At 46.7% G+C, this 22,065-nt stretch overlaps 3 protein-coding genes across 4 annotated transcripts in view; 2 read left to right on the forward strand and 1 right to left on the reverse strand.

Annotated features, from left to right (window-relative positions):
• The first annotated feature begins 994 nt into the window (after positions 1-994).
• Positions 995-6,970, forward strand: LOC125750722 (immunoglobulin-like domain-containing receptor 1). The gene is made up of 8 exons (XM_049028942.1): positions 995-1,235; positions 2,732-2,902; positions 3,015-3,164; positions 3,426-3,545; positions 3,852-3,998; positions 4,325-4,450; positions 4,834-5,606; positions 5,874-6,970. Exons 1-8 carry the CDS (start codon positions 1,187-1,189, stop codon positions 5,910-5,912), a joined length of 1,575 nt encoding a protein of 524 aa, XP_048884899.1. The 5' UTR covers positions 995-1,186; the 3' UTR covers positions 5,913-6,970.
• Positions 6,971-7,080: 110 nt separating this feature from the next.
• Positions 7,081-14,701, forward strand: LOC125750746 (transmembrane protein 39A-like). Its single transcript, XM_049028973.1, has 9 exons — positions 7,081-7,865; positions 9,475-9,658; positions 10,039-10,261; positions 10,439-10,522; positions 10,778-10,935; positions 11,344-11,668; positions 12,440-12,627; positions 12,923-13,043; positions 13,413-14,701. Exons 2-9 carry the CDS (start codon positions 9,546-9,548, stop codon positions 13,650-13,652), a joined length of 1,452 nt encoding a protein of 483 aa, XP_048884930.1. The 5' UTR covers positions 7,081-7,865; positions 9,475-9,545; the 3' UTR covers positions 13,653-14,701.
• The window catches only part of LOC125750750 (serine protease 23-like), a 30,048-nt gene continuing 22,525 nt past the window's right edge, over positions 14,543-22,065 (reverse strand). Inside the window, exons 2-3 of one of the 2 annotated variants that reach the window (XM_049028992.1) lie at positions 19,058-19,128; positions 14,543-16,651 (exon numbers count right to left, since the gene is read on the reverse strand). In XM_049028992.1, the coding sequence (XP_048884949.1) occupies positions 15,517-16,641 (1,125 nt within the window). In that variant the 5' untranslated portion in view covers positions 16,642-16,651; positions 19,058-19,128 and the 3' untranslated portion in view covers positions 14,543-15,516. Of the gene's footprint in view, positions 16,652-19,057; positions 19,357-22,065 lie in introns of those variants that run through there. The other variant, XM_049028987.1, reaches the window with a different exon arrangement.

Below are 22,065 nucleotides of genomic sequence, written 5' to 3' on the forward strand. Positions count from 1 at the left end.
AACCCACAGTGGAGGGGGACAGGAAACATCTGCATGGTAAGAGGATGGAGATATAGCGCTTGGCCTCCGTCCCAGACTCAGACCAGAATGACAGGAAAGTATCAGAAAGCTAAACTTGCAGGTGGCGAGAAGTATGTGAGTGTTGTAAAGGGATCAGGGACATGAGGGAATGACAAACAAAAGAGGACACACTTTTTGTGCATGAACAAATACAGAAAATGTTAAGAGTGAGAGGGCCAGTATGACGTAATTGTGCCAGACCTCTAATAACTACTGGTCCAGTCAGACTTCCCCGTGTGGGACAAAGTACTCGCTGAACTGGCGAGCAGCCCCGGGTCACTGCTCATTCTCCGTCTTATCGGCAATCGCCGTGTAAACACTGTCGGGAGTGCAAATACAAGCAAGACCATTTACTGTACAGTAGTGAAAAAAAAAACATTAAGAGGAACAGTACGTAGTTTATAATCAAAACATCTATGGCTGATAACAAACAGTTCAATCAGCCGAGATGAAAATTCAAACGTAAAAAACCCCCTAGACCAAACCTGACTTCAACCCATCGAAACTCTGGAAGTCGCACTTTACCTGACTGTTTGTGACCATCCGCCGACACAAAGGTCTGAACCCCCTTTTAAATTCACACAATGCATATGGTCGTGTGTTTAAGTGTATTTGGAACTGTGCTGGTTGGACATTGCCGGGCTCCTCGGTGTTTGTTGCCCTCTAGTGACAGACACCAATACAACAACCAAACACGATTATTACAGCAAAGATCTGTACTATTATACCTGAGGTATTCATATTGCAAATGGAAAAGTCGATGAACCGTGGAATGATTTTATATACAATGCAAAAACAGTATGTGCATTGGATTTGGTTATGCACTTGCATTCAGGTGGGCAATCCAGTCTTTCGTGAAGGCGCTACTGCGTCATCTGATACACCTGTTTCGGGGTGGGGCTTAAGATGCTCCTCGGCGGGGGGAAGGGGAGGCGCTCGAGTACTATTCCCAGGTTAAAAAATACTAGGTTTAAACCCGTAGAAGCGAGTAGAATAGTCGCTGAGACCAGAACTGGGAATAGTATCCACGCGCGAACTATGTTTTATCGCCTTTGTTTGTTTTTGCAGTTTTGAAAAGGTGGGATTTGAAAAGTCTGGAAGTTTTCCTTGTTGGAAAGGAGACATAATGGGTAAACTGATACTTATTGCGCTGGTGCTTGCTGTCTGGCCATCAGGTAAGGTGGGATTTCCTTATTTAAATGTGACTAAGCAAGTTGTCTTAATGTCTAGCCTTTTTTCCCATTTAAGTTACCTTTTATCTTGGACATAACATACCGAAATAATTAATAATTTACAAGTGAAACTTGCCGAGTTGCGGTCACGTGACCGCCTGGTTGTTCCCCGATGACTTCAGAGGGGTCGGGCGACAGGGAGTCTTTGACGATTTTTTTTTTTGTGACGGTTTTTAAGGCGTTGCATCGCAGAATCTGCCATGTTTTTAATGCTGTCAAAATCGTGGTGGTTTTTGTGGTTACACTGTGAATTAGCAGCGCTCAGAGAAGTCGCCCTCATTGATTTTTCAGACAATGATCTGTAACCTTCAGCCTGGAAAACAGGTTCTCTCTCCCACTGACATGAACACAGTATTTTGTATTCAGTTACTCTCTCTTTCGTGATTGCAATGCCAGTCTATAGATTTGTGCTGTTCTAATGATATTAGCTAGCTGTAGCCGCTGACAGAGTACAGTAGTTGCGTCAACTGCATAATAAAGTCTATAACTGGTACTGATGCAGAGTTAACAGACAATACAGTCTTTCAAAGATGCTGTATGATTCAGTCTGTGTTTTGAAGATCTGACGCATCACAGAGGCTATTATGGCGAATATATTGCAGGTTTTATGGAAACACCGCCCAGGTAACAGGTCCCATAATTGTCCTTTGTACCTCAGGGTCTCACTGGAACGTGTTGGGTGCTCCTGCTATGGTTACTCACTAACTTGAGAGACTCGGATGAACCCCGGGGAGGTCTTACTCAAACGAGGGCTTGTTTACCAGGTTTTCGTAGCTGTAGAGACATGGCTGGTGATGCTGTCCTCCCTTGGCACACTCATGGTACCAAAACATGGTGACGGGCGTCTGACAGCATTGCTTTGAATCACCAACCGGTTCTGCAGGTTGGGTGATTTTTTTTTTTCTTTGAAGGAAGTACAAGGGTGTGGACGTAGTCATTGGAAGGCATGTGTATTACTTGGCTTACTTTGTTAGGCAGTTTTGTTCTAGAATGTATAGTTAGTGTTTACATTCTGCCCATAGTTGTGAAGGAAATACCACATTGATCATACTTAGGTTGGTGGGGGCTTTAGTTTTGTATTATAAATTTGGACAAATCTAGGTACCTGTAAATTTCACTTTATTAATAAGGAAATGGCCTCCAAAAATACCTCAAAGTGAAAATGATCCTTACATTACAACAAAATATTTTCTATTTTGACAGAAATAAAACTACCTGGGCTAGTGTAGAGTGACTTTAAACATCGTGAAAGTAAATTTCCTTTTTACACATTTTTTTTTAAAGTGTCATCTGATACAAAAACAAATCCTGACTGTGTGGTATTTCGTAAGAAGTGATGACTTTACAGTATGTTTTCTGCGAAGATCGAGTGGAAAAAGACGTGAATGTGTGTCGATTCAGTGTTTGGAAATGACAGAGAATCGTCTCTTGTCCCGCAGACGTGCTCTCCGTCCAGGTGTCGGTCCCCGAGACTCGCCGTGTTGCCACCCTGTTCGCCTCAGTTGTGCTTCGCTGTGACTACACCACGTCTGCCAACCAACAGGATGTCATCGTCTCCTGGACTTATAAGTCGTTCTGCAAGGACCCAGTTCTGGAGTACTACACTGCAGGTGAGCAGGTGGTCTCCAGCGGGAGGGTTTCAGGTCGTCTGCTCAGGTGATGATGGGAAGCTCTCCCCTGATTTCCCGAGTGACCGTACCGCCTACATCCCTCTCTTACCAGCGTACCAGGCGGCACTGTCCATTGGCCAGAACCCAGCTGACGACTGCCCGGACAGCCAGCGTACCATCCGCACCGTGGCCCAGAAGCGAGGCACCAATGAGGCCATACTGGGAACGGAATACCAGCAGAGGAAAATCACAATCCAGAACAGTAAGTGTGGCTTAATCTCCTCTGGTGTTTTTTTATTTTGATACATTGTATGCAACAGCACTTCCTTTGGCTTGGTAGAGTCCTTCAGATCACCGAAAAACCTAAATCCAATAAAATATCCAGCTTATTGATTGGTACAGAATTTTTTTTCTTCATTTGCAAAGTGATCATCTTGACAAGTGCAGTGATTTCCCTACATGTGAATCTTCTTGTTCTCATCTCTCTGCGTGTGTGTGTGTTTGTGTGTGTGTGTGCGTGCAGAGGCAGATCTGGCCATCACGGAAGTCATGTGGTGGGATAATGGGATGTACTACTGCTCCGTTGTTGCCCCGGGAGACCCCATTGGAGGCCTGGATGGAAGGATTAGTCTCATTGTACTTCGTAAGTAGCTGTGCCTGTATAATGAAGCTGAATTTAGCTTGTTTTAAGGATCCTCCCTCAATCTGTGGAGATGCTGATATGTGTGGTATGAGTTCTAAGCTCTAGTGACTCCTAGTGTCTGAGTTTTTGCCTCCAAGTTCCTGTTCTTTGACAGCTGGTAGCCAAGATTATCCTCTTGTACGATTTTCCTCCTCTGACCTACCTGAATGGCAGGGCACTTTAATTTGGCCCTTAGATTATTGCCGTAACTGAGGAGAAACCTATGGAGAAGCCCTGTATCTGATGTGACCCTCATCTCCTTCGCAGAGTGGCTGGTTGTGCTACTCATCATACTGGGCGGGCTACTCCTCATCATCCTGATCAGCATTTGCTGGTGTCAGTGCTGCCCCCAGCATTGCTGTTGCTACGTACGCTGCCCCTGCTGTCCTCAGTCCTGCTGCTGCCCGGAAAAGGGTATTTACTCACTGGATCAACATACACACACACGCATTAATACATGTGTGCATAGACCGTCCTCATTCATATTTGCTGTAAATGAGCCACAAAGTACACATAGACAAATAAACCCACAGTGGACAGACTTGATGATGATGCACTGGTAGCCACTGATTGGTTCAAACCCTGCACTTGGAAAGTGTTGCTGGCCACTGATTGGTTCACCTGTTGCTAACTCACAGGCTGTGAGTGATAGTGTCTGCTAACCACACACACCCTGACTCTCATCTCTCCTGTCACCGGACTCTGTCTCTCCCTCTGTCTCCCTCCTTCCCTCCATCCAGCTGTGATGCAGCACAAAATGATGAAGGATGCCCAGAAAGCCATGGCTCCTTGGGTCCACGGGCAGCCCATCTACGCCCCCATATCCCACGCCTCGTCCATGCATATGCATCCCCTGCTCTACTCTGGTAGGGTTTCTAGAACAGCCCACGCTGCTTCTTCCTTCCGTCAGACCTGCACGGGAGGCAGTGATTAGGAATTATGCCTCTGTAATTTATTTTTTTAAAAAACAAGAAAAACTATTCCAGTCCTAAAACAGACTTTTTGTACTGCTATACATCTAAGCAGGGCATAGGCGTAAAACGCATCGTAGCAGGTTTAAAGATCTACTTTCCACAAAATAAATTGCATCTACCAGTAGTTTTATCCACATATGGCTCTATTTAATTAATGTCCATTAACTACGCACTTCTATGTAAAAGCAAATTTCTATGTGAATGTATCGAATTTTTTCCTGACGTGAGAAGATGCCATGTTGGCAGCGGCTCACACAACACCCCCTTCTGTACAGATCCCTCGAAACAGGGCCTCCAAATGGGCACCCTGCCCCTGCCCCCACCGCCAGGGGCCCTGCTCGCGGCCCACAGCAACGGGAGCCTGCGCGGCACCAACCAGACCCTGGATTATTTGGAGAACCAGGTGCGCAACATGGACGTGAACAGCACGCTAATGTCGCAGCCCTCCCGCGTCTCCCTCCAGCAGATGCCCCCCCCGGCCCAGCACATGGGCCAGGCCGTGCCGTACGTGCCCGGGCCTCCCAGCATGCTGTCCTCCCTAAACGAGATGGGGATGCAGGGCATGGAACGCAGAGTCATCCAGCTGCCCCCCATCGTAGAGAGGCCCGCATCCCGGCATTCCGGCTACCGCCCGAGCAGCCGCAACACCACGGGCACCAACCGCAGCAGCCATTACCGCAACAGCCTGCCCCCGCAGTCCCGGCGGGAGGCCTCGCCCACGCGCCGCGGGCCCCCACGCAGCTACAGCGACGACTCCGATGTGGAAGAGCGGCGTCGGACCTCCCGGTCCCGGCAGTCGCGCTCTCGGAGCCGTGACGACCTGATGGACGAGATGCGGCGAACGCAGCACCGCCATGACCGCAGCTACTCGCCCGAAGAGCAGCGCAGGGGCTCCTGGTCCTCCGAGGAGGACTACAGCAGCCGGAAGGGGGGCACGCGCAGCCGTGGGGGGGGGACCTGGCCGGAGAAGCCCCCCAGCTATACCTCCATAGACATCGCTCAGGGACGCAAGTCTAACGGAACGGCCCGCAACAACGAGCGATGCTCCGTAAGATGTTTTTTTTTTTTCCTTCCTCAGTCTCACACACACGCCCAGTAACTCAGTGTTACCACACTAAACACATTAGTGTATTACCTACGGGTGTGGCTATAGGGTGATCAACAGCTTTTACCATTGCTATCCCCCCCAGTCCACACTGGTGCCCCTCCCCCCATGTACCCCATTCATGTGGTGAACATACAGTAAACAGAGGGTAAGCACTGCCTTCTTCTCTCTGTCCTTCCACCAGCTAACTCTACCTTCCTTCTTTTGCAGGAGAAGAGTTCGCGCAGTGCCAAAAGCATCGTGATATGACCGCCCAACCCTTTCCATCCCTCCTACTTTGTTTAACCGTGTAGTAATTATGTGAAAAGACAAGAAGAAGGAGTGTCGGAAGAATTACGCAAAAACTTTTATTTTTAATTTTTGTATGGACAGAAGAAATCATCCATTCAATATTGGACTCTTTTTATTATTATTTACTTGAGAAGCTCAAGGATTTAAGGAGGCCTGGGAGAATTTATTGCCTTCCACTATGTTCTTCATGTTTTTCTTAAAGTGTGGAAACCAAGATCTTCCTTAAAGCGTGAGGATGGCAGCTGGACCTTAATTGCCTTAGGTAATAAATATTTAAACTGCGTGTGCCCAAGCACTGACGCCTCGCCTGCCTGTGAAATGACCTGCCTCGTGCCTGACACTGTTTGGCAGCTCGTTGAGCGTGTGTGCCTAATGCGTCACGTCTCCATCACACCCTGAGTGTTTGCGGCATGTGCGGAAAGGAATGGGGGGGGAGCGGAGATGTCAGGAAGGAGCCCGAGGTTGGTTCTCTGGCATGATGCATATATTCAGCCCAGAAAACGCCCCCTTTAAAGGAATAGAAATATTACATCCATCCATCAGTGGAAAAGGGATGTTTTTAATATTTTTAATGTTAATCATTTATTTCCTTTTCTATGTTACAAAGAAATATGAAAGTTATGTTTTCATGAGGAATAAGGTACTATGAATGTAAATATCTGCATGGTTTGTAATGACTCACTGGGGTGTGTTGGGGGGTTTATTAAGAACAGCCAACTAAAAAAAGACTAATGTTTATCCAGTACTCATCAAACAGGCTCATCTTCCTGATTCAAATTGATTTATTTATATGAATAGATACACACACTGTGTTGCTACAGTTCGATATTTAGTAGTAAAGCATGTTTTACATCTGTCTGTCTCTGCCACAAAGGATCTGTAAATTATGCTGTAACACAATTTATATATAATTTGTATAAAATATAAGCATTTATTTTAACACCTTTTCCCTTCATGTATTACTTTGAAAATACTGAATAATTTCATATACTTAAAATAAAATTGTAGAAATGGTAGGCTTTTTAATTTTTCATTTAATTTTTATTTGCGTAAGTGTTAGTGTAGTCCTTAGCTGGATCTCTCTCTCTCTCTCTCTCACTCGCTCATCCACACACATACAAACCGTAAGTATCACCTGTGGAGTGAGGGGTATGCGGTAACATAGCTACTCGCTGAAACTGCGTAATTAGAACCATGGTGTGTTAAAAGAAGCCATAGATGGTGAGAGCGATTGCAAAAATAATGCAAACATTTCCTCCTCCGGGGGACGTGGTGGTATCATATTCAATCACGTGTGACTGGCGCGCGACAAGGAAGTGTATGTGGTTCCAGCTTCTTTATTGCAGCAAATATAACAAATGGTTTTTATATTTAAAAATATATGGAACACTTGCTTTATTTTCTCAGTTCACACCAGAGCAGTGCAGGATTGTCATCGCGATGACCCATACTTATTCCCTCCTTTACCACACTCTTGTACAGCTTAATACGAATGTGATTATTAATAAGATTTGAATCAAACTATAGCTCCGAGCGGCGCGCGCATCACTGCGGTTGCGCAACTCGCCGCAGACTGATGGCGTCACAGAAACGGCGCACGTTTGCCACGTTGGTCGCCGTGCAGAAGCGACAGGTTTGTTTCGAGCGGTAGAAGTTTGTCTCTCTTTTTAAAAAAGAAAGAAAGATAGTATTTCTGCGAGGAAAATTTAATGCCATCCAACCCCATATTGTTGTGCGTGTGCAATCGCCAAATCTTGGTACCGAAATACTCCTGATAACCGAGGATTTATATATTTATAATTTTGATTTCTTCCACAAAACGAGAAAGCGATGATCTCTTAGGACACGACTACAGCTCGGTTGCACGTCTGACCGATGCCTCCGGACCGACAGCAGCCGTCCTGCATTTATGTGAGTTTTGCTCTTTTCTCTGCACATGGCCGATGTGGACGGGGTCACGCTGAATGCCTAAAATTGACTTATCAATTAAAAGAGTTATCTTTTCGAAGCGTAGTTTGATGCAATTGCCGCATTGCTTGTACTTTCACTAATTTGCAAGGCGTATTGTCTTGGACTTTCTTGCACCTTTTCTGGATCTGGCTACTCCTTCCATTAATCACCAAAACAGTGGCGATCGCTGCATGATCATTCGGTTGACGTCGCTGTCTAAGTGAAAACCTTAAACTCCTAGTAATCTGCTATGCAAAAATGAATCATGTAGCATAACATTACGATTTTAAAATGTACAAGCTGTATAGATGGCTATATATAATCGGGAAAATTTTGAACTGTCCTTTGCTTCTACTGATGCAATGTTTTTCACGAGTGTTTTGCTACCTTTACTAAAAAGGAAAGACTCTTCTTCTCTACCTGCTTTTGAGAAGCCATTGAGTATCACCCCGGGCGCTTCCCCTGAGGTTACCAAACAGCGCACACGTGTCCATACACAACACTACTGCCATCCAGTCATATAGTTTAACGGCATATGATGCATTTTCTTCTTTTTCAGCATTGTGTGGTACTTTTTAAAAGAGAAAAATACCAAGCTAGTAGTAATAATTTTATATTGTTTCAGTTTAAAGTAAATACGTTTTTGCGCATCTATATTGAGTCTTTAATATTGCATCATACGGAAAACAGGACAGATTGTATTTTGACAAGGCTCAGATGATCAGTTATCAACCTAGATTAAAATCTTAATCTTTAAAATTTCGATTACTTCGTTTTTCTTTCATCACGTTTCTGGTTTTCTTTAACAGACTTTAGTTCATTTCCCTATTTTATTAAGTCTGTTCCTGTTTTTTCCATCCTGGAGGGGAAAGTTTTTTAAAAGAAAGGGATTAAAGAACAAAACATCCTTTCATATTTTTGGCTTAAGTGCTTCAGTCACGTGTTACACCTGTGTAATATACCATGTGTAATATACTCGACAACGAAATAAGCTTGATTTGCATGTTTCTGTTCATATTCGGTGTTCTGCTCTCTTGAGACTGGACTGAAAATGGGAGACATGATCTCGAGTCTTCTGTGCGTATAATTTCTCCGCCACACTTTGTTCTAGGTTGTCATAGGACTCAGTGAGTGTCATCATAATAAATTTGTGTTCAGCTTCGATGTTTTGCAGCCGCTGTACCTTTGCCAAGTGTGACCCCACTGCTGCAGGGAGGAGTTTAAGACAGGAGATGTATTAAAGCTCTGTCTTTCTCAGCTGGCAGTAAAAACATTGCAAGGGACGCCATGGTTTTATTTGGTATTTTCTGGCACGCAGCTTCTTTTCTCTCTCTGGTAAAATGCAGCTTAATATCTGCAGGTCTTGTCTGCGCTGTGTGTGTGTTTTGGTCAGGAGTGGAGTTGAGGCTGTAAGCTGATGGGTTGTGCTGTCCCATCTCTGGTCATGCTGCTTTCGCTTATTGACGGAGTATCAGTTAGGGATATGGTGCATGATTTATTACTTTTCTCACTGATGCACCAAAATGACTGTATATCTCTAACAACCATCCGACATGTTGTGCGGTTTCAGGTGTTGGCCTGTTCTCTGCTTGACTCTGAGGTCGCTGCGGGGAGCAGCCGGGCTCACCGGGGTCGCCGGACATGCCCGGGGGTCGGAGGGGTCCGACTAGGCAGCAGCTGAGCCGCTTGACGGTGCCGTCGCTGCAGACGCTGGTCGGGTCCGGCTGCAGCAACGGGGCAGGGCTCCGGTGCAGGTGAGCAGCTCTTAAAGGGACGGTGCGGATGCCGCAGTTACGTCAGCGTACTGATAAATAGGATTAAGTGATACCACAGATAGTAACTACAAAGTGTATTGGTGATACTGACGGGCAGTCGTGTTCCCAGTCTGCTACGTAGTGTGGTGGGTGTCGTCCTGAACGCAGTAACCCAGGTATAGCTACCGGATACCCACGCCTGGGTGCGTTTTCTTCTCCCCCCGACACGGGATGCGTGCTTGGGCTTGACACCTGGCCTGGGCCATCGACAAATGTAGACGTACTACCGATGAATTAATGAGTAAGGTTGCTCGTTGCAGTCTTCTGTGTTAGCGGTGGGGCTGTACAAATGCAGAAATGCCCCCCTGTTTCCCCCACAGGGGCAGTAACTCCGTGGGTCTCCCTCCGGCCCCCTTGACGGCCCTCATTGCCCCGGAGCCCGTGCGCCACTCTCATATCCCCGACCTCCCACTGGAGAACCGCCTGGTGTTTGAGCTCCTGCTCTTTGTCTACCTGCTGCTGGCATTGTTTGTACAGTACATCAACATCTACAGGACGGTCTGGTGGTATCCCTACAGCAACCACGCTGCCTCTACCTCACTGGTACCTCACGGCCGTCCGCTTTTCTCATCCAGGCCGCTGGATGTTAGTAGCTGTTAGCTGTTAACCATTAACTTCCAGAGTAAGATGTCTCGTATGTTTATCTTAAGTGTTACCGGTGTGCTTTGTCTGCAATCCTACTTGTATTCACCATTGGTTTCCTTTTGTCCGTACCTTCAGAACTTCGATCTGATGGACTGCGACCTGGCTGTCTTCATTAGCATTATGCTAGCCAGGAGGCTAGTATGGACTGCCGTCTCCGAGGTACCTGCTGGCAGAGCCGGTGGCTCGATTCTCTTGCATCCCTGTGCGGACATCAGCCACATGCTGGTCTCTTGGTGTTAGCATCATGCTAACAGATATAACACACTTTTCACCTTGGAATTACTTTTAGTGATGTATCGTTCTCTGCAGCACGCAGGCTGCCAATCTCGCTTGTTCTCTGCTTGTTAGTGGCGTGCTGGCAGGTGGGTTGTAATGGTTTGGTGTCTCTGTGTTTAATGGACGCTCTTCATCCAGGAGACTCCCTGGGCAAACTGCAGCTCCCAGCTCAAGTACGCACTTCTAGTGTCGTCACGTCTTGTCTTATTGGCGGCATGTTCCTGGGGACTCTGCCTGACGCTGGCCAGCCTCTTCAGGAATCACTCAGTGCTCAGCTTGCTATTCCTGGGCTACCCGTGAGTCAGAAAGCTCAACCCATGTACACACCTATCTGCCACGAACCTCACACAACCTCAGATGTCAATCACTGCTGTGAATAATCATTGTACTGTTGATCCAAGAACTATTGTACTATTCTTATGGATGCTAAAACATTGTTACACATTGGATGCAAACACATCTGTGATTTTCATGAGATGAACTAGACTGCTGGTAAAAGCCCAGGTGCCTAAAACCTAGGATGTGATTGTGCTGTATGACACACGTGAGTGTGTTGTGTTGTGTTGTATTGTGTTTGAGGAGCTGGAATTTTCCAGAAAATTGAAATTCTCACGTCTGACGTTTTCTTTTGAAAGCGAAACCCGCTTGAAACCTCTGAACAGGCCATATATCAGTCATTTTGTATCTCCCCTCCCCCCCTGCAGGTTGGCAGTGTACATTCCGCTCTGCTGTTTCTACCGCGAAGGCCACGGGGGGTCCGTCGCCGCTAACCTCGGCTGCCTGGACCGGGAGGCGGACGGCTTGGTGAGGCGGCCCCTGGACTTTCTGAAGCTCCTACGGGAAAACCTGTGGGACCAGCTGTCAGGCCCCGCCCCCATGCCCGCCCACACCTGCCCGCCGTCGCCCGAGCTCATCCGCGGGGAGGTGGAGGCCCTCAAGGCTGACTTCAACCGTCGCATCAAGGAGGTGCTCTTTAACTCGCTGTTCAGCGCCTACTATGTGGCCTTCCTGCCGCTCTGCTTCGTTAAGGTGAGTTTAGGCTCCGCCCTTAACCACCACCTCATCTCAGCCTTTAATTACCAGGAAAATCTGGTTACTGATGGGAGGAGGTGCAGGACCTCGAAACCCATGATGGGTGGGATCGCAGCATCCTCCCAACTTGTGATTGGTTTAAGCCCATAGGACCCAAAAAAGTAACCAACCAGAACAGGGTTAAACCTGTTTGTGTTTGATAGTGCCTGCAAACCAGGTCTGATGATAATACTAATACTAATGATAATAATACTAATATTAGCTAGCTGGATAGTGGTTAAGGGCATGAACTGTTAACCCATGAGCTGCAGCTATTGGTATTTACTCTACTGGAGTAAATTTATGGTTTTGGTTATGCAAGTTATGGTTATGGTTATGCAACTTTCTTGAAATCAGAACCTGTAGGTGAACTAAAAGGTATCCACTGAAAATGGGCGGAAACGGCTGCTTTTGATAAAATGCATTTGGTAAAAAGCATCTCATACATTTAGTTATTCTTCAGACTGAAAGGAGAGTGGGCTTCCACTTTGGTTGGGGGGCCAATTAATTTATTAATTGTTTTCCTCTACTGATGGGATAGGTGGTGTAGAGGATGGATGGATGGATGGATGGATGGAAGAATGAATGGAAAAAACCATCATCGTTCCAGAATGTTGATGCATCTCAGTCCGTTAGTTAGCAGGCAGTTGCGCATCCTCGTGTCAGCAGGTACGGCTACGTTCCCCCCGCTGTAGCATCTAGGTAACCTGGCCTCTCCCATCCTTCCAGAGCACGCAGTATTACGACATGCGCTGGTCCTGCGAGCACCTGGCCATGGTGTGGCTCAATGCCTTCGTGATGCTCACCAGCCAGATGCTGCCCCCTAGCTACTGTGACCTGCTCCACCGCTCGTCTGCCCACCTGGGCAGATGGCAGAAGCTGGAGCACGGTTCCTATGGCAACGCGCCCCAGCACCCGTAAGTTGGGGCCTCATGCCATACCGTTCTGTCCTTAGCTGTTCAGATAAACACATTCCAGTTTCTTTCTTTCTGGTTTCATCTCTTTATCTGTGGCACATTATGTAGTGCTGGGTGGTTAGCTAGTGATGCTTATGATAAGCTTATAAGCTTCTTTATGTCAACATTTTCTTCAGCCCTTCAATGTTAAATGTGTACACGTTGCATGACAGATGATCCAGCTAGGTGGGAGCCATGTCTCTACCCAAATACGGGTGTGTGGTTTTAATGATCTTGTTTTTTGTGTTCCGTGCAGGTGGTCGGAAGCCACTATCTGGCCCCAGGGGGTCCTGGTGCGACATAGCCGGTCCCTCTACAAGGCCATGGGGCCCTACAATGTTGCGCTTCCCTCGGACGTGTCTCACGCCCGGTTTTATGTGAGTCACCCCATCCCTCCCTCTCTTAGTCCCTTTTTAGGTGTCCCTGGAGATGCCTGTGAGCCTCATGGTTCTGATGAGACACTTCAGGCAGCATTTACTAGGATAAAAAAAAAAACTCCCACAGTGGAGAGAGATTTCCCATAATCCCCAGATGTGTGGCATCTTTGTGTGGCCTTGCATACCACTGCTCGCGTGGGAACGAAAGCAATTCGTACCATTCAAGGGGTCACTGTCCCATCCGCGACAGACTACTTTGGGTCCTATTTACTTCCTTCCAAGGTCATACCTGTGCTTCATATTAGGTTGCCCTAGTAATTCTTTTTTTTTTCTCCTTTTCCTTATGAATTCCTCCCCCTCCCCCCTCAGTTTTTGTTCCACAAGCCGCTGCGGGTGCTGAACTTGCTCATCGGCATCGTGTCCAGTGTGGTTCTCTACCAGTTCTACTCACTGCTGCGCTCCGAGTGCTGGAACCACACGCTGTCGCTGGGCCTCATGCTGTCCTGCAACTACTACATGCTTTTCAAACTGCTGCGTGATCGCATCGTGCTGGGAAAGGCCTACTGCTTCACCCCCAACGGCGCCGGCATAGCCTGCAAGTCCCAGTGACCGCCAGGACCGTGATGTGGCGCAAACTCGCTGTGAACTTGTACATTTTGATACTATTCTATTTTTCAGCTTTTTATCTATTTAAGAAAGAATTAGTTCTATATTTTGTATACTGTAAGGAAGTATCCCTTTTAGCACAGTCCATATTGGCTGTGTGGCCCAGTCATTCCGTGATGGTACCTCCCTGGGGTTTATCCTGACAGCCATTGGGAGGGGAGCTGGTGACAGAGGGAGCCAATCCTGGAAGAGACTGTGGCAAGTCGGATTCAATCTTTGCCGAATCACAGCTGTGAGTTGCCTGGACACACCTGCGGACGCCGTGTTTGGGAGGAAACCGGACCATGGGATTCGCCCCCAGAGCCAAGCTGCTGTGACAGGGTTTCCTGTGGCACAGAGCCCAGGACTCTGAGTGCCAACCTGCAGATGACATGGCTGGGTGGTCAGGAGCTGCAGGGACGCCATCCTGGGGCTTGTCCTTGTGTTTTACCTCGGGTGTTGTTAGGTGGGCAGGGGTCACCACTTGGTATTTTGACTATCTTTTTTTTTATCATGCCAATGACCATAATAAAAACCAAAACTATCTCTCTGTGTCAATCCTATATACATATATCACTGCCTCTATCATGCTCTTTTTGGTTACTGCATGTTCATGTAGGCGGCAGCTGCGTTTGCCACTGCTGAAACCACAAAGCCCCCCTGCTGGCCACAAATAGTCATTACACTATTAAACTTAAACCAAATAAGCGTTATATGAGATGCTTAAGCAACATGTTCTGACCAGCTAGCCAGCTGCGATCTTCTGACTTCTCGCTAACCGTCTGTGTTTCCACAAGAAAAGAAACGCCCAAAATGATCTTTAAAAACTGGAAAATCGGAATAAAACAAGAAAGTGCCCAAATATAAAACCTTTTAATTGTGCACCAGTAATGCTGTAGCTTGCCAAAACCCCCCATCAGACAGTTCATCGGTTTCATATCTGTTAGTAAAACAAACAAAATGACAAAGCGTAGAATAGTGCAATTTGTAAGAACATGATTACTAAGAACAGCTTGCATTTTTTTCTTGGGTTTTTAAATATACATAAAACATGCCCTGCCTTCTTCCGTATTGAATCCAGCAGAGGGCGCTGTTTCCTAGGTTCCAATCTTCACTTTTACAAATGTAAGGCAGCAAGTTACATCGGTACATTCTTATTTGTTTGCATATATATTTACCATTTAAAGCAAGTAATGGCACTTTTGGTTAAGTATAAATGGTAGTTGCTCCTGTGAGAGTGTTTAAAGACTATTAAAAGCGGATGTCATTAAGTTTAAGTTATGTTTTCTGGTAGCAACTGGCTGCTCTCTGTCACTGAATGCCGTGGCTGTGCTGTGAAAGCCGATCACAGCCATTAGACAATGACACGTGTAACCAGTAGCGGATATTGAGGAGGCTCCCAGCTATCCAGTGTTCATTTTTAGGTAAGGCGAAGGAAAACCCACAAAAACCACTGTCCAGTGTATAAGAGCTCTCTGGGATATGTAGCGTAATATTCTCCCAGTTACAGAGAGTGTGGTTTGTGTGACTGTGTGTGCATGGTGTTTTATGCAGGTCAAGCATGGTCTCACTGGTGCCATGGAAATTTTGCTGCTTTGGATTCTTTGCTCAACTTTGTTGTGAAATATTTTGCTTTTCACGGTTTTGAAAGTTTTTGCCCCTCAAAATTTTTCCTGTGAGAGTGAATGCTTCTATGAAATGCTGACACACACTATGTGGCATTAAATATATATTCTGGGCACAGTTTTAGACGTAGAAAAATGGCAGAATTTGATATTGCTCCTTGGTACATGGGTGGGAGGGGGGGGGAGTGTTCAGCATTTTTTTTTTACCCCTGCCTACAGTCCACATAGTTGCCTTTGATCCAATAGCAGATCTGGGCATACTTTAGGGGTGTGATCCGCACTGCCACATTGAACTCCTGGGGGGCACCCTCGCGGTCCACCCACTGGTGGCCGGAGAAGACGGCGATGACCTTGCGCTCCCAGCGTCGGAGATTCCGGTTCCACATGCGGACATAGACTCCCGAGCCGCTGGCGCCTGGCTGGGCATCACATCGCTGGTACAGTAGGTCGTAGGTCTCGTCGCGCGCGTCACAGAAGCGGTACACCAGCTGACCCGGCCGGTCGTTATCGAAGCCGGAGAACTGCACACGGTGGCCGGGCAGCTGCCTGGCGGGGGGGCTAACCCCCAGCTTCATGTGGCGCCGGCGATGTGGCTTCTTCAGCTCCAGCAGTGCGTAGTCGTAATCCATGCCCACATCGTTGGCGCTGCCCTTAATCCAGCCCTTGGGCACATGGGTGCGTTTGGCGCGGATCCACTGGAATTTCATCCTGTCGGGGGCGCTGCTGCTGTTGGAGGGTGCAGGGTTGCGTTGCTGCGGCTTCAGGAAACCCACCCGCAGCCGCTGGGCTCCCTTGACATAGTTCTTGCCGTCGTGCACGCAGTGTGCCGCTGTGAGGACGTGGCGCTCTCCTACCAGCACCCCAGAGCACCCGGTGGATGTCTTCACGGCTGTGGAAAATGGGTAGTTGGACAGGAAGTCGCGCCCGATGATGCTGAAGCGGCTGTCGTGGCCGTAGACCTGGCGCCTCACTCGGGTTCGAGCTGCAGGCGCCTGCAGGCTGGCCAGGTTAAAGCCATAGATGCCCACGCTTGTCTCTGTGAGACTGCCGTTGGAGTGCAGCGTCTCGTAGGAGAGGAAGTCCCGCAGGTCCCAGTAGCTAGGGGGCGGGGCTTCTTTGTGGCACTCAAGTCCGCACTGGGACATCACCTCCAAGTGAGTCTGGGACAGGAAGTGTGGGGTGGGCATCTCCGCCGTTTGTTGGGGCACAACCACCGGCATTCGCTGTAGCGGCCACTGCAGCCTCCAGGAGGCGCTGTGGATGCCGGCGCCCACGTTACTGCAGAGCAGCAGGAGGAACGGAGGCAGGAAGGCAGCTGGCAGAGCCATAAGGAAGCACCTGGAGGTCACAGGGTACAAGGAGAGATGAGTGGATGCATCCTCTGATTGTAGCAGGTGGGGATATTTTTTCTGATGAGTTTATTCCTAACCACTGACTTCCTGCTGAGATATGAAGGTGCCGTTTCAAGCAGAAACTCTTTCTCTGCAAAGATAAAGGCTATTGATCCCCCCCCCAACTGAGTGCCTGGGTTACATAATGGTTATGCTCATAGGTGGTTCTAGACCCTATTTAGTGAGGTTTCAGCCTCCCTTAAAACAGTTTTTCTAAAACCATTTAGCGATTCGTCCTGTGTTTTACATTTTGTAGTATTGTGGCTCAGCTACCTTTTTTGGATAAAAAGGTATCCTCCCTGTTTGGATAATTTGGTGGGGGGGGGGGGCATTTCATATTTCACTGGTCCTGGAGGGTCCTACTGTTGTACCTTAGAGCAAATAATTGGTCTGAATGGCTCAAGATAAGTAACCTGTTTGGATGTAAATCTACACAAAGTTATACTTAAAGATTTAAGTTGTCTTTCTAAGCAGAGCCAGCATTCAGTGCGGATCCTAGCCGATGTGACTCCCTAGGCTAGCATTACTGCGGGCACATCCTGTCTGAGGCCAAGTAAATTGGCTGGCAAGTTGGCGCCCCCCCCCCCCCCCCCCCAGAAGTTGGTGACATAGGCGGCCGCCTAGGGCGCCAGATTCTGGGGGGGGGGGGGGGCGCCGACGGTAATGCCTGCCAGCCAGTTCACTACAGGAGTGATCGGTCCTACCAGCATTACACGCATATCTGAAGCACAACACAAAAAAGAATAACCGCAACAGGACGAGACAAGACCATTTAAAGTTATACATCGTGAGGGGGAGCTAATATGATGAGTAGGAGAGAAGGGAAAAAACGTCTTGGCGGTTTAAGACCAACACGACTGCGCAGTTCCATCCATCCATCGATTTTCCAAACCGCTTATCCTACTGGGTCGCGGGGGGTCCGGAGCCTATCCCGGAAGCAATGGGCACGAGGCAGAGAACAACCCAGGATGGGGGGCCAGCCCATCGCAGGGCACACTCACACACCATTCACTCTCACATGCACTCCTACAGGCAAATTAGCAACTCCAATAAGCCTCAGCATGTCTTTGGACTGTGGGGGGAAACCGGAGTACCCGGAGGAAACCCCACGATGACATGGGGAGAACATGCAAACTCCACACACGTGACCCAGGCGGAGCGACTGCGCAGTTTTCTTTAATAATTATTATCGATGGCATTACCGAAGGGAACAACTAATTTATCGGCTTTCGAGAAAATATTCTGGGGGGGGGGGGGGGGGTTCCCCGCCAGTATGTCCCCCCCCCCCCCCACACATTCAAAATGCATCTGACGCCCCTGCTTTCCATAAAATATTACACTGTTTATAACTTTGAAGCTGTCATTTCTAAGGGTTGCTGTATTTAGAAACTGGAATACGTCTCTCCTATGGCCAATGTGATTTTGGACCCCTGATATTGTGGTTAAAGGGCCCCATTCTTCAGTACGACATTTTCCAAACTCTGAAGAATCTGCGCCGTACGCCTACACGCCGAAGCAATTACATCCTACAGGAATGGATTTAATGGAATGAATGTAACCCAGTACGTAACACAACTATCTGACATTTAATATATCGATGCTATATCTGTTATTTTTTGTTACGATCTACAGCAAAATAATACGGTTTTATTATTATAATCTTCTTTCGGGTGTCGTGCAAGAAATTAGATTACTTATGATTAATTAGCATCTCTATTGTAATTTTAAATATTAATTTGCAGATTTTCAGAGTTCAAATGTTTAATAACGCTGTAAAGCACATGACGAACAGCACCGGTTAAGGTTGAATTTTATGTGACGCCAAAAATCAGAACGAAAAATTGTTAAGGGACGGGAAAACTACCGCAGTTCACGAAAAGGACTCTGGAGGATTAATTTTTGTTAGAACAAAGCGATCTTTTATTGTGAGAACAAGATTAGCCAAGTTGCTTCTGTTCAGTCCTTAAAAGCTTGGAAAGTATATGGAATATATGACTAACCAAATTTATAATTAAAATACGATCAAACAGCCAACTGTATTCGATTCATTTAGATTGATTCTGCATGTGTGTGGAAATTCTTTATTAAAGGAAAAAGTTTACCATGCAACGAAGTAATTCGATCATCTGCAATCAACAGTCAATTACAATAGTGCAATTACGGCCATAAATCTAATGCATTTCTGATTATTAGTGGGGTTCACTTACCAGAAAACCCTAAGATGGTGTCTTCAAACCGTTAAGCACTAACTAGCTTTTTAAATATAGCGCAGTATTTGAAATAAAGTCCCCAGTTCTGATTTTCCCCCCTGTAATATGTGTGAAGCAATAAAGCGGAACAGAAAAAAACTCACCGGTGTTAACCTGACTTTTTTTGGCAGGTGAACGGCAGCAGATTTCTTAAGCAGGCGTAATCGGGAGGCTCCTGCAATGAAGGGATTTAAAATGAGGATGACTTGTGCAGAGAGTCCACGGCTGAAACACAGAGGATAAGAAATGCAGTCCTTGGGCGATCTTTATGCTCATTTCCCTTCCTCATATTCATGTCTTTATCCGCCAGCCCGAAAGGGCTACTGACACGGCACTATAAACGCACTGGAACCCGCAGCTTTCGCTGACACCCAGCGCGCTCCTCGGTCACGTGACCGCCAGCCACTCCGGCAGGATGCCAGAGCATCTATGGGAACCAGGGCTTGTTAACGCTTTATCTAACATAGTTTCGTCGTGTGATTATTCGGATTTTACTGGGCAAGGAAACTGCAGTGCACTGTATGCTTTTAATTAGCTTTTAAATACTACAATGTAATATGTGCATTTGACCAAATACACTTTGCTACTAGGCAATCCTTTAATTCTGTAATATCGATTTTTAGAATTAAGTAATATTGAGGGTCCATGACACCAATTCAAACTTATCAGTTTTTCTAATGGTTTAAATGAGTATCTGTATCCATATTTAACACACTGAAACGGTAGAAGGTCAGCTTTGAATAGCACTGAGATAACCCTAAAACGCCACTTGATATGAGAGTTAGGATGGATTTAATGTCTTCTGCTGTCCCGAGTAACAGGTTTATATTTGTTTGAGCCATTAAGATAAAGTTAATCAATAAAGTTCCATTTACTCTGTTGGCACTATGTTGTTAACTCAGCGTGGCCTCTAGTATTACCAGAGGAGAATGAAATATCCATTAGCCTGGAACTTAGACCAGGAAGCAAAGGCTGGGTTTACTCTTGACAGGATCCGTCTCAGGGCACATACATACACCCACACAGTCACACACACGATAGGCAATCTACTGATGGCAATTAGCTTAACATGTCGTTGGACTGCAGGGGAAAACTGGAGTAGCCAGAGGAAACCTGACATACAGATAACTCACACACTCCAAACATACAGTAATAGCACAGATTGGATTCAAGCCCCCAATTCTGTTTGTTACCTCCTAAGCTATTCAAGAAAGAAACATCTACCGACTGATTTAGAAAACTAATTTCCCTTCAACCAAAACTACTTTATACTCTTCTTAATAGACAGGGAGCCATTACTCTGTAAGAGTCTGAGCTTTAGCAAGTACAAACATAGTGTCAGAATCACAATATTTTATTTCAGTATAGATTAAGATCATGTGACCCATGGATACAATTAGAAGCTTATTTATCTGCAACGCCAACATGTGGAAGGATGGAATCAGCATCCAGAGTGTGGCCTCTGATGAGTCATCATTGATTTATAACTCTGAGCAAAACAGCTTAACGTGATTTAGTGTATCAGTTACACAAACCTGAAAGCCATTTGCTTTAACCAAAAAAAACGTCATCCAGATTTCTTTTGTCGCCATTGATGAGTGCTGTTGGCAACTTCTCTGTTGAGATGTCTGATTTACAAGCTGGGGAGTGCTTGGGAATTAGAAACATGACTTTGTAGATAAATGAAACGCAGGCATACTCGCTAGAAGCCGCCAAACGTAGGTGTGCTCCCTTGAGAGCCCTCGATATGACGGGTGGATGGATGTTGGCACACATCTGCAGCGAGAGTCTGTGAGCTGTCCAGCCATAACGAACTGCACTGCATGTGAGTGAAGCACAGGGAGAGATGAGCTCGTGAACGCTTCAGTGCAAGGGGAAGGCAAAGGGAGGTGTTTATTTCTTCAGCAGTGCTGTGGTGTTCTTTCTGACAGAGACCAGGACTGCAGGAACCATGAACAGCCAGCCAAGAGCTCCTGGCCATTCGAATACTTTCCTCTGTAGAGACTCAGTGTTCCCAGAATACACCACCCCCATCCCCATCCCCCAGCTGAACTGTCACAATGCCCCTAAACAACCAGCTCAGGCATCCTAATAGCAAAATATCTCAATGCACAATTCCCCTTCTTCGACATCCTCCAGACCAGGTGGACGCTTACCCCCACAGAAGCATCTTAACTGCAGGCCAGCGTCGGGAATGTAGTCCTACTCAAGCTAACCACGATAATTTAAACCTCCTTCCTGAGGGTCTTCCTTCCTATTCTTAACTAAACAACGGGAGCTTAACGTTTAGTTAAACACATATTTCATTTGTGAGCTCGATAATGGGAACAAACATGCACTTTGTCGTGTTTAGTTTATGTGACAGTGTCCTCTCGGTCTTGGTTGAATTTGAGCACGGTTATGTGGTTCTGTGTGTATGTCTGTGTACTTGTTTATCTGCGTTTATAATGTCACATGGACTGAGTTATGAAAAGTAGCATTTGTTGTTTGGGATCGTTTGGGTGGTGCATGTGGTTGTCATGGTTTCCACTCCCAAATGAAATTAAAGGGCCTTTATGAAGTCTCACTCCCAAGATTCTCTCTGTTATTGTTTAACCTTTCTCTCATAATTGAAACACTCCATTTCCTTTTTTTCAGGAAGATGATGTAAACACATATTTTCCCTCCATGTTGGTGGCAGTGGGGGTTTTAGCAATGGCTGGTAAGTTAGATTCCCTGGAGAATGGCTCTGCATTGCCTGCGTCTTCTCTCACCGCTCAGCGTCCAGCAGGGTCGGTGAACGATGATTTACAGTGTTCCTTTGGTTTCATTTCCTGCCCCAGACAGAGTCTCCAGGGGTCCAGATCTGACCCTAGTGAAAGCCAGTGCAATAGGCATTCAGCACTAGCATTGGCCTGGAGATGCGGGCGGAGCCAGGGCAGGTCATGTGACCTGACACTGACATTCTTCTGCAGTTAGTCATACGGCTCCACTTGGAATGTCTGCCAATGCCTGAAACAAATATGCCTCTGCTTTCTCACCAAAGATTCATTATGCTTCTGTAAGACTTCTGCTCATATGTTTTAGCTACCAGTCACCACAGGCATAACAAAGCGAGCTCAGAACATCCCAG

Source organism: Brienomyrus brachyistius, chromosome 1, assembly GCF_023856365.1.
Source record: "Brienomyrus brachyistius isolate T26 chromosome 1, BBRACH_0.4, whole genome shotgun sequence".
NCBI lineage: Eukaryota > Metazoa > Chordata > Actinopteri > Osteoglossiformes > Mormyridae > Brienomyrus > Brienomyrus brachyistius.